The sequence below is a fragment of the Serinus canaria genome, chromosome 1A (assembly GCF_022539315.1).
Source record: "Serinus canaria isolate serCan28SL12 chromosome 1A, serCan2020, whole genome shotgun sequence".
NCBI classification, from domain to species: domain Eukaryota; kingdom Metazoa; phylum Chordata; class Aves; order Passeriformes; family Fringillidae; genus Serinus; species Serinus canaria.
This window is the reverse complement of record NC_066314.1, coordinates 25,823,180-25,835,825: the sequence shown is the minus strand read 5'-3', so window position 1 is coordinate 25,835,825 and position 12,646 is coordinate 25,823,180. Positions and strand designations below refer to the sequence as shown.

The following is a 12,646-nucleotide window of genomic DNA, read 5'->3' as shown; positions in this document are numbered from 1 at the left end:
GATGCTACATGCAAGTCTACCTTGCAGTGTTTCAAAGGTGTCTTCTGCTTACTTGCATGTGTTCTGCACAACCACCTAATCTTGATTTGTCATTGCTTCTCTAATGGTCAAACGTTTTCTAGTTTTGGTGCTGCAAAACATGTCCTTTATCTTAGAGGAACCAGTCTGACTTCCCTGTGTTGATCATGTTGAAAACTATTCTTCTAACCTCAATTTCTGGTTCTATAGGACTGAAATATGCCAGTAGCTGAGAATTGACTTAGGAATTTGGAGGGGGGGAAGTGTGGTTTGTTATGTAATAAAGACACTAAAACCTGGCTAGTTGGAGCTTCTGAACCTGAAGATCTGTAAAACTGCTTTATGTCTAAATAAACATTCTTAAAATGTTTTGTCACCAGATGAAGTAAACATTGCATTGAAAACAACACCACCCCCTGAAACTGTGGTCTGCTCTGATAAGAGAAAGTTGGGTTTGGGGTGGAGTGGTTGAGGTTTTTTTTTCCCCTTCCTAGTTTCTGATTACAGCTAAACCTATTACAGCAAGGCAATGAATACTAATGAGTTGTACTTTCTACTTTAACCTGTTTGGTTTTCTTTTTTCCCTTAAATCCATTATGTAAGAACTTGTTTGTCTTGCAAAACTGATCGCTTGGACTGCACAAAACCTTGAACTGAAAACTGTGATGATGGAACACACATGTCAGTGTGATACAAGTGGAGAAAAAAACCCAGATCCTTGAATGAGGTGGAGCTCTGTGCCAGTAGTTGCCTGGCCAAAGACATTCCGTTTGAGCAAAGCTGTTCTCTGGAGCCTGTTGCTGTCTCCTGTGGTCCCCTTTGGTGTCCTTTGCCAGGCACTTTTGATGGTTCCTGTCCAAGGTTTCTGTAGCACCTCCTGGCAGGGGCCCAAGGAGGTGCTTGTCCTTTTCCCTGTTAACACTGTAGCTGCGCCCCACAGTGACCCAGGTGGCTTCTGGCACTGTTGCAGAGGTGGCTCTTCTGCAGCTCTGCTGATATCCCTTGAGTTTGCTACCTTTTCAGCTGGAGAGGCCTAGTTCCTTGCAATTTTGGTGTCAGGAGTTTTTGGGCATGGAGGCCACACTGGTTTCGGTTTTTGTGGGGTTTTTTTTGGTTTTGTTTTTGGGGGTTTTTGTTTTGTTTTTTTGGTTTGTGTTTTTTTTTTCTTAGCTTGCGCATCCTTATTTGGAGGGAGGACTTCCGGGAAACTCCTGCAGAAAGGGAGCAGTTCTGAGCAGCAGAACATGTCAGCTTAAGGTGGGAAATATGAGTCAGGTGATTTATTCTCTTTTGTTTCCTGAGAGAGAAATATGTTTATGGGCACTTAAAAGGGATTCAGAATTTTTCACATGGGATAGCTTCAGAAAGGATTTGTGGTATTGAGCTGCAGTCCCACAGCCTGTCAGTACAATGTGCTGTAACACTGCCTTCTGCAATGTCAGCAAGGAAAAAAGTGATCAAAAGAACTGTCAGCCAAGGAGCAATTACACTACTTACCACCAGTTCATCAGAGTTTTATCTTTGAACAGCTAAGGATGCCAGACAAATTAATCTACTGCATAATACTGTTCCACTTGAATTCATAAAATGCATGGGAGAAGGGGGGAAAGACCCTGATTTTTCTGGTCTATGACTTTAAACATACTCATGACTTCGGTACTGTAGATATGACTCTTCTGCATAGCAAACTGGTTACTCATAGCTACAGTGTTGTAGATATGACTCTTCTGCATACCAAGGGCATTTTAGACAAGCACTAAAGCTAAGAGGTTTGGCACTGACTAAAAGATTAGTGAAATACTGACCATCAGTAACAACCCTCATTCTCCATGATGGGATATTATCATGGTTCCAATATAATAAAAAAGAGCTGTGTATGGGCTGATTTCTGTTTTAGCAGATCAGTATTGCAAAGTGAGTATACTTGGCCAAGCTGAACTCTAAATATAGACTGAGAGGGGCAGTCTCTTTCACAGCTATCTTTATGGGTACTGCGACTATGGGACTACAAGTAGAGAGACGAACTGCAGAACAAGTTTTCTTCACATGATTTTCACTGGCTGATTTCTTCCATACTGGCACATTACCTGAATGTGATTATGTTGTAAGTAATGTTTCATTCTCATATTTTTTAACATTTTAGATTTTATTTCCTTTTTTTTGCTGTGAAGAATTCTCAGTGTGTCCTCATTTTTTTTTTTTTACCACACTGACTTAGGAATAAATGCAAAAGTTGTAAGGGGAAAAAAGTCTCTAGGCAAGGTTAAAGTACAAGAAAAAGTGAATCCAAAGGTCCCAATGTTTAGATTGTTTTGTTGGGAAAATAATCAATACTTTTATCCAGTGACACTAATGTTTGTATCCTTTTTCATTTGGCACGCCAGTGGAATCAAACAAATGTAATATAAACTTTTTTGAATTATTAATGGTAATCTCCACTGTGTTTACATGTGCAAATGCTTAAATAATAAGTGCAGAAACATAGAATTCATAATACTAATGAATCAAAGGTAGTCACATTTATTAGTCCTCAAGCTGTTAAGAAGAGTCTTCCCTAAAGCTGCAGGGAGGTATTAATCAAAAGAGAGAAACAACTGCTCTTCAGAATCTAAAAATAACCAACATGAGCATGAAGTGGTAACTTTTGGCACACCGTTCAAACACAGGGCTCCATAAAGATTCTGTTGGCTGAGGCTGTGCATGTGGGGAGACAGCAGAGCCAGCCCTGGTGGGGATGTGGCTCTCAGACTGTGCTGCCTGGTGCCGTGTCATGCTCTAGAGGAAGGACAGTGGGCACAGCCATCTGTCCTGAAGTTACTGCTGCATGCCTAAAGATCATATACTAGGTAAGGTTAACCCCTATCATGCCAGCTTTTCTACATTTCCTTTGTACTTTGAGGCAATACTTCTGGACAGAGAAAAAAGTAAGTTGTAATAAAAATCTTTTCTTATAGGCAGTTAAAAAGAAATATGAAAGTATCCTTATAGTCTTGTCAGTCTCTACTAGTAGGAGAGCAAGCCCTGTTGTCAGGATTGCTTTCAGTGCTTACTCTTCAGACTTCCTGAGGCTCATTGAATGTCTACTTTGCAGTGTGCTCACATTTGGGGGAATTATAGTGATCTTCTGAATTTGGTTTGACGAGGGAAGGAGTGAGGATTTTCTGCAAACAATTAGGGTTCAAATTTTAGGTTTTTAATTTAAGTGTTTTATTAGGAATCTGTGTTCTGTATTCCTTGGAGAGGAAGAAAAGACTCAGAAGCATGTCAAGAGGACAGTTAACCCATTTAGGATTCAGAAATCACCCTTAGGTGCTTAACACATGTCATCAAAGGAGGTTTGCATCCCACAAAGTGCTGATTTATGTTGGCAGATAAAATTGAACTTGAGAGCTTTATAAAATACTAAATGGGTAAGATGTGTTCTAATCCAAATTTAAATTCATCTGTGGGGCACCCTCCTTACATTTGCTAGCAAGAAAAATGTACATTTAGGCTGTGATTCTGAGGTGAGAAAAGAATATCTTAGAATAAGAGGGATACTACCTGGAGGAATAGATTTTTCTTCAATAATTACAGAGGGAGTTTTCAGTGACAATTGTAGAAAAACGTGCCTACTTAGAACGCCTGGATCTCCTTATGTTTAGAAGTGTAGTTTGTTTCTGGAAGACATTTTTGCAATCACAGTAGTGTAAAGAAAAGCAAAAGACTGATAAGGAATAATATGCAATACATAGAAGCTGCCTCCCTAGGTATTGCTTATTTTCTATATATAATCTTTCTAAACTGTTTTTTGTTACGAATCATTCACTGAGTTCGTGCACCCAGACTCTGCAGAGAATTTGCTTTTACTAATAGAACATCATCCAGTGCCTTTTTTAAACCAAGGGGTACTAGTCTGAAGAAAAAGCTTTTTAAATTTGTCCAAAACGGTGCAAAGTAGGCTACATTTTTTTTTTCACTAATAATAGCTTCACAGTGATATTCTTAGGTATATAAACAGACATGTCTCCAACATTCATACCTGCTTTCCCTGTTTTATCTCTGAATTACTTGGTGCTGAAAGAAGAGGACCTGAGTGCCATCTTTGCTGGAAGTGTTAGTGAAGGTTTGGCTTTCACTGTGGTCACACCTCCTCTTACCAAGTACTCACCAAAACAAAGAATAATGCACTAAATAAGTACCATTCAAAACAATGCTGGAGCCATTCAAATTGACTTTTCACTTTCTCTCTTTTCCCATACACACACGTATGTGCACAAACACAATGCAAAAATGGAATGTTTTCATCATCAAAGATTTCCAAGAATAAAAAAGTGCTATGTATTGAGTTGTCCCTGCCTTCAAGATCTAGTAAATGTGCTGGTCCTTCAAATCTCTATTTTAAGGATTGTTTAGACTGCTCTGTATTTCCTTAGAGCAGGATACCAACTGTTACAAGTTATTTGCCACAGCCATATGTTAATTTACCTTTTAAATTATTGTTTCTTTTAGAGACAATGGAGAGGAGTTCCTTGGAATTTAAGCTGCCTGATACTCATGAAGAAGGAAAACTTTATGTAGTTGATTCCCTAAACAACCTAAACAAGTTAAATGTTTGTCCAGCTGAATCCCAGCGCTCACTAGGTATGTATGATAGATATCTGTGGATTTCTGGTTATACAATCCATATTGTTTGTCACTGATGTCAACAGCCTAATAGGCCAATAGGTATGCCAAGCTCTGTACTGAAAAAGGTAAGAAAAAGATTGAAAATGGCATAATTTAGACAGATCAGACAATGATTTAACTGTCCCTGCTGAGTATTTCTGCTTTAGGTTCCTGAAAATCCTTGCATTTAGTTAGGGATTTACTTTCAAACCTGAACTTATCTTCTATTTCAGTTGGGATTTATGAGGTGTTCTCTTGCAGGATAATATCTCTAGTAATGCCCAATATACACCTTCTAGATAAATAGCATTATAGCTCTTCCCAAGCACTAAAATTCATATGTGGCAACAGAAGCACCTGAGAATTTCTGCTCATTCCTTTAAGACACATCTCCTAAGATCTCAAACCAGTTACCTGAAATATCCTGTGAAACTCTTGAGCATTTTTCTTCCTGGACTTTCTTTACTCACAGTTTCAGCTATGACTCCCACATTTCTACTGGTTTGATAAGGCTTTTGCCTTTGATTTCTCACAGCAATAAGAATATTTTCACCCAGTGATAACTACCATTTGAGTTCTTTGTGACCTGAAAATATCTTAAAACCTGGAGCTCTTCAGCAGCATTCCACTTAACAATATTTGAGTCTGCCTTTATTTCCCTTTTTGTAATGGCAAATTTGAGTGAAGAAATTTACAGATCAGCAGCTATGTTAAAATGTGGCCATAACTTAATCATGCTTCTAATTTTGGGTCTTAAATATTTTCTCAATGCCTCTGTTTCCAAGTCCCCTAACTTTTCCTAATCCAACTAACTAGAGTGGTGCTGGTTTCCATATTTAACGCAAATATTTTAGACATATCTTGATATTGTCACTTCTACACATGGAAAATTAGACAATGACATGTATAAATTTTAATTTTAAAATACTCCTTTCAGTATGACTGTTTTGCTTTCTTTTGCAATTTTATTGGACAGTATTATTTGCTTTTAGGGTAAATATACAAAGTTCTGTGGAAACATATGTGATTCTCTGGAATAATCGCATGCATGCCCCTCCCTACATTTCAGAACTAAAAAATGGTAGCTTAATAAGTATTTTGTTAATAAATTTGTAAAATCATTTGGTTCCTTCTAGGATTATTCTTTTAATGTATCTTTTAAGCTTGGAGAGTCTGTAGATGTCTCATCCTGTCAGCTAATTTACTCAGCAACATAAAACTCTGGTTCTCTTCCCAGAAAATCAGAGACATGTCAAAAGCTGTTTAAAATGCATATGCTGTTTAGTTGCTTCAGTAGGAGTTAAGCAGTAATTTCATGTTTTAGATGATAAAATGTTCCCACTGCTTGCAGTTTGACAAGAATGTGTGCTCACCAATTCCTCACAGCACTGCAGCCTGGCACGTTCAGCCTGATGAAATAGCAAGAAGTATTCATTAGGCAGAGCTAGCTCAGACCACTTTTGAGACCACTATTGAGAACTTAGGATGCTTGGCAGGCAGCAGAAGCAGGACCTGCCCATCCCTATTATTCTGATTAGAAAGCAATATTGGTGCAGACACTTATTACATGGTGCATTTTTTATGAATGCTAAGGGAATAAGAATAGAACCTCAAAGGAAAAATATGAAAATATTTCAGCTTATTCATAGACAGGAGTGTGTTAAACACAAAATAAAGAAAAACAGAGATATTCTCAGAGATCTGCCAGCTCAGTGAATTGCTCAGCCCTAGGTATGGTCATTATTAAAGTCCTGTAATGGCATATGCAGCCTTTCCTCAGCTTTATCACTACAGGTTCCATTGCAAAGACCTCAGAGATTTCCTAAAATCTAAAACAAGAACATGACCAAGGATAACAACAGCTAAAACAAGAACATGACCTAGAAATACATTTTTCACAGATGCACACACTACTCTCCCTTTCAGAATGGCAAGAGGGCAATTACAGAAGGATAAATTACAGTAATTTGCATGTAATTTTAGTATGTATGAGACTGACACCAAAGTGAAATTACATTAGCTTTCTCCTCCCTTCAAAACAGAAAATAAACCCAAATCTTTATACGTTATTACAGTAGTGTACAAACTTAAGATTAAACAAATCTGGCTCAAGTGTAAATTTTTTACATTCACATGAATTTCCTCATGGTGTTCACTTGACTTATTATCTTTGAGGCTTACTGCCACCTCACACTGATTGCAACTGTTTCTATGAGAGAAACTACTGAATTTCCCAATGTATGCAACACATTCTTTAAAAAGCAATGAACTGGCTCGTTGAGCTGATTCAAGGTCAGCATTGAAAGTGCCTTTCTTTTTCCCCTCAGTCTTCCTGTGCTTAAAGGACAACATCTGTACTCTATGTGAGAATCTGTTCCATTCCTGACAACTGGGAGGATAGGTGCCTCATTTTTTACTGGAATGAAACCAACAAATCCTAAAGATGAAGAAGAATATTGGAAACATTTGTTTTAAGATGAAACAGTCAAGACCTAAATTCATTCTATCCAACATTAGGGTTTTAACTGAGATGTTTACTTTGGGAGATTAATCATCCCAGGGATACTTCTTATTAAACAGAAGAAGATGCATATCTAGAGGATGAATGTGTATAATGACTCTGCACCTTGGTTTTCAATTTGAATTTAGCTTTCTTCCCTTTTGAAAAGGCTAAATGCAACGAAGCCCTTACAAATCTGCCTGATGAAAACTTCATTGCAACCTTTGTACATGTAAAACAGCTGTAAAACTCTGAACTGTAAAACAGGTCAACTTCAACAAAACACTGTATTTCAACACAGAAATGTGTTCTAACAACTATAACAGATGTATAATTTTTTATATTTTTAAATTCAAGCTGAGTTCATAGAGTTGATTTCTTCCCCTTTCATTAAATATCCCAGGGAATAAAAATCTGTTGGCCAAATATATGATGTATTCTGCATCATTTGATGATGCCAGGAGCATTATGGTATGCTTATCCTAACCAACCTTAAAAAACTCTATCACCAAGTGGTTTGTCATCTCTTAACAGATGAGGAAGACAACACTGGTGGTACTGGAGAAAGTATGGCAGGGAGCCACGCAAGCAACCAGCGTTTGTTCCTCGTCACCTTTGTTCTTACTTTGACCGTCAGTTTGGCGCTTGTTTCATTTGTAATATTCTTAATATGTAAGTAAACCAAAGAGTAGTTCTTAAAAATGTAGGGCCAGCTGGAAAAAGAACTTTGCTGGAATGTGTCATGCTACCCTGTAACATGCTGCTCCTGTATTTGCATGGTCAAAGGCTTTGGCTGGTTCTGGGCACTGGGTCGTGGTCCTGGGGGCAGAAGCACAGGCAAACAACACTCTCTCAGGGCTAAAAGGCACAGTTTTATTCTTACTGCTGAGGATTTGTGAGCTTCAACAGCTGTGAAGAATTTATCTCAGCAGCATTATACTGTGTTGCTAAAAATGAAATTAAATTGAAAGGTAATTGTATGGCAGTGAGATACTTTGGCAATGTGCCTTCCATTGCCTTCCAGATAATACTCAGTATTGGGGTCATTCCACTGAAACTGGAATTCCACCCAGGCTAACACTTAAATCAGGCTACCTGAAGGAAGACCTGAGTCTTTGTTATCAAAGTACTGACTGGAAATTGATTTGGAACTAAGAAAGTCTTTAGCAGAAGAAAAAGAATTAGGCATTTATCAAGATTTGCATGTAGCATTGATCTATAGACACAATCACTGTTCCAGTTTTTTAGGACTGATCAGGCAGGTTTAGCTGAAGACATGGCTTGTTAATGGAACCTTTGTCATCTTGGGGTTTTCTGAGCTAATAATATTGAATAGAATCTGAGGTGCATTATTTCAATTTACAAGACTATTTTGAAAGAATTGGAACCCATATGAAATCAAGATTTCTTATATCCTGTAGTAGGGAATTTGCTGAAACATAGCGAAAATCCTGATTTTTCTTTTAGGCCAGGAAATCCTAACCCTCGACTAAATTTTCTTACAAGCACTCAAAGAAATATCAGACAAGTAAAGAACATAAAGTAGATTTTTAGTAACATGATTGTAAAATCCTAATTGAAATATCTCATACTTGAATTTCAGATTTATTTAACATGAAGCTGCTAAAAGTACAGCCTTGGTATAGAAAAATTTGTATTGGGTTGCTCTAGTGCAAAAATTATAAACTGAAGTGAAAAAATTTCTTGCAAGAATTAAAGCAGTTTGCTTGCGCTCAGGTTGGTGGAGACCTGGGTTTTTGAAACTGATTTCTGGTGGTGTTTCAGTTTATGTTACAATGTTTTATTAGATACATCTAGATATAGTGTGTTCTACAATCTGAGGTGTTTGCAAATGACATGCATGGATTCCTTTAGCATTGGCTACTATAGCACTTAAGCTTCAAAATCCATGGGTGAATTTTTTAACTTCAGAAGGCCAAAATAAAAATAGCTCCAGGAGTGCATATTGGCATGCCAGAGGAGGCTGGCCTCGAAATGTCAGCATTTGCAATAATTTTTCTTTTATTTAAAATAAAATAGATGCACTTACTTGCCACAAATTGGATCTCGAGCCCCAAAATAAGACATTTCCCTGTTGACACTAATGAATGTGCTCCTGAAAACTGTAAAAATTATCTGAGCCATAAATGATTTTATTACTCTGCACTAAACTAAAAGAAGAATCCAGCAAATAAGCAAAAAAGAATGCAATGAGCAGGTAAATCCACTACATATATAACTTCTTATTGTTAGGTTTTGTAGCTGTTTTTCTGTTTAATATTTTTAGTCATCACAATTCCTTACAAAGTCTCACAGGAATACAAGTGAGGGTAGTGATGCTCTTGACTTAAATGTTGCCAATTTAATGTGGTACATTCTCCTTTTCAAGTTCAAACTAGAAATGAGGTGGACCAAATATCAAGCAGACTACTATCTGAAAAGAAGAACATAGAAGAGCTGAAGAAACTTAACAATATTATATTAAAGCATCTGAATCAATCCAGAATTAAGGAAAAGCCTTCTGATCTTCATGCTTACTTCTTTACCCATGCTGAGCTCAAAGTCCCTGGAGAATAAATCTTCTTTGGAAAGAAATTCAGCATATTCATAACTCAGACATGTTCACATATGGCACACAGGCTGCTGAAACATGGTTGCTGAAACATTGCTGGAAAAGCCAGCTGAATGGAAAATATTAGCAATTAATATTTTACCCTGTTTTACGTGGGCATAGGTTTGTAATACCAAGCCCATAGGATTCACAATAAACAATGGATTGTCAGCTTGGGGCAAAACTTCCAGATTCCCTGTGCATTATAAATAACAGGGGTAAGGGCCTAGTTTTGCTTTGAAAGTAAGTCAATGATCACAGAAAATCACGAATTCTATTCACATGATTCCAGCATGACCTTGTTCACTTAATCATTCTTCTGTTACCTTTGTGCGAGCTTTCTGTTTGTTTCTATTGCTATTTGTATTTAAAGATAACTTCGGATTTCGTAACTTATAAATGAATCCATTTCTGGCCTATAGTTTTGTGGTTTTCCCTTCTGTGCATCTAAATATACTGATATACTACTCTTTTTGTGAAAAAACCACCCAAACTTGAATAACGACAAACCCTTTCATAAGATGCCATAGTCAGCCCAAATTTGTATTGACAGAGTGAGTGTCCTATTGGCTGACATGGAAAATGTGTTTAGAGGACTCAGTGTGGTAAAGTCACAGCATCATCACAGCCACTCTATCTCAGAGCAATGCCAATACACTGTACTCACAATCTGCAGGTGAAGCCCAAGTGTTTTAATGAAGTGATGTGGGGAAAACACTACTTGTTTTTGTACTCTTCCCTGTAGTTTCTGCTGGTCACCATCAGAGAAGGGCCAGATGAAATACGGTTGGAACCTTCATGGTTTTAATGTTGAGAGATTAGGGGATAAAAGGAGCCACCCTCTCTGAATTCACACTGTTGTGGAGACAGACACCTAAAATTGTGATCACATAAGGGACTGCTGGGTACCTTTGTAATTTTTTTAGTATTCAAAACCTTCTACTGAAATATACATCAAGAAGGCACCTCCATAATCAAGGAATAAATTGGTTATTCTCATCATGACAGTGGAATGGCAGCTGACACTGTGGAATGTGTCTAACATCTTTTGTTTTACCTAAAGTTCTCATTCTCATCCAATTCTTTCTAATTTCTTCTGGACAGTTTAAAAAAAAAAAACTCACCAAACTCAATAGCTAGCATTGCAGTCTTCTTTTCCAGAATTCATGATAATCCTTTCTGGGATGACTACTCCATTGTCTGCAACAAAGGGAAGAACTAAGTCCAGGAGAATTTCTTGGTGTCACTCTACCTGAATTTGCCCACCAATTCTATTCCTGTTATTATGAATGCTTTCCTTTACACATATGTTTTATATCACCTTCTTACTATTTCCTGATTTTTATTTTCCTGATGTATTACTGTCAAGTTATTCACATGCAAATGGTGAAGATTGGTTTCAAGAGTTCATTATTCCTGCTGTTACTTCCCAGCTGCAATTTTAGTTATCTCCTCTGGACATCACAAGTAGTTTTTACAAAGGTGACTCTAATACAGCTATCAGAGAATGAAAATATAAGTGTAGAAAACTGGTAAGGAAAGGAACCCTGAAAGTCTAACCCAAACATCTTTCTGTAAATGCTATTAAATGATATAAGAAAAGGTATCTTAAGAATAAAATCATGACATTTGCAGTGTTGCTTCTCAGTTCTTTTTCTGAGCTGCCACCTGCTTTTTAGTGACAGTGTTAATTTCTCATCTCTTACCATTGTAGCTGCTGTAACTGCTCTCAAGCTCCTGCCTTGCACTGACACGCATCCACACTTGTGAGTCAGGGAGAAGCACTAGTATTTGGCACTCAGTGTATCTCAAATGTAGATTTGTCACATCCCTCATTACAACAGCAGTTATCAGAGCTGTCTGTGGTCCACTAAAACTGATACCAAGAGCCATTAGATTTTTTTTTCTGGCAGGAAACTGTAAAAGAAAAGTGTCCTAGAGCAGCAGTCCCCAAAGGAATGAGAGTTTCCTCATCTCTCTAGTGTTGTCCTCAATTATTCTTAGTCTGGTTGTTTAATCAGTACTCATAATAAATCCACTTTATCTGTCCCTGCTATTGGTTAGAAGTAGTGTTTTTTCATTCCATGGTTTCATCCTGCAAGATGGTGGTGAGTGATCTCAACTGCCCCACACCAGCTGAGTCATAGGAATGTACAAGTGTGCTCAGTATTGTACAGGACTGAGCCTCAAATGATCCTTTTCATATTTAATTGCTTCTTCACTTGCAGTGGTCAGTAATTAAGATCAGTGACTGAAGAGGTGCAAAGGTCAGATGCTGATCCTACTAGTGCTGTTAAAACACAGCTAATGTTGGGAGAAACTTGCAGACACAGAGGGTGTGGGGTAGCAGTGATTAAGGCTGCCTTTGGCTTCTCAGCTCAAGTTAATAATATTTAACAATATCCATTTACTGTCAGAACTGCTTCTATATGCTGTCAGAGCAAGGGCTGAGAGCAGAGTACCACAATCCCTCCACCAACACTTTCTGGAGGACCCCCTACAATCTCCTTTAGGGGAATTTTTCTGTCTAATCTACTGACAGTTGAGTAGTCCCAAGCAAACCAACACTTGACTCAAAACCTCCTACAAATCTGACCCTGAAGTGAATTTCAGCTCAGTTCACAGGCCCATAAACCTCATCTCAAATAAACAGCTAAGTAAACTCCAAGCTCCAGCTGCATGTGATGAAACCTCTGTGCTGTATGTGGATGCTTTGATATCTCCTGCAGACGTGGGTAAGATCTCTGTTCCTGTATCCTGCACATCTCAAGGGCCTTTGCAACGTCTGGGGTTACAGCCAGCGGAAGATGATCTGACAGCTTCATCTTACAGTGATCACAGCTGTTCTTAGTAGTACTGCTTCTTCCCCT

General features: G+C 37.9%; 1 protein-coding gene across 1 annotated transcript; it reads left to right on the top strand.

The window, feature by feature from the left end:
• The first annotated feature begins 17 nt into the window (after positions 1 to 17).
• On the top strand, positions 18 to 12,350 carry LSMEM1 (leucine rich single-pass membrane protein 1). Its single transcript, XM_009095011.4, has 5 exons — positions 18 to 2,122; positions 2,685 to 2,864; positions 4,510 to 4,641; positions 7,700 to 7,837; positions 9,555 to 12,350. The coding sequence occupies exons 2-5, from the start codon at positions 2,843 to 2,845 to the stop codon at positions 9,740 to 9,742; spliced, it is 480 nt and encodes a 159-aa protein (XP_009093259.1). The 5' UTR covers positions 18 to 2,122; positions 2,685 to 2,842; the 3' UTR covers positions 9,743 to 12,350.
• Positions 12,351 to 12,646: the final 296 nt, after the last annotated feature.

Bases quoted from the DNA above. Each gene is read 5' to 3' on its own strand.
- LSMEM1 (XM_009095011.4), top strand. From the start codon at position 2,843: ATGCCTAAAGATCATATACTAG. The intron at 4,642-7,699 runs GTATGTATGATA...ATCTCTTAACAG, and splicing joins TGAATCCCAGCGCTCACTAG to ATGAGGAAGACAACACTGGT. The intron at 7,838-9,554 runs GTAAGTAAACCA...CTCCTTTTCAAG, and splicing joins ATTTGTAATATTCTTAATAT to TTCAAACTAGAAATGAGGTG.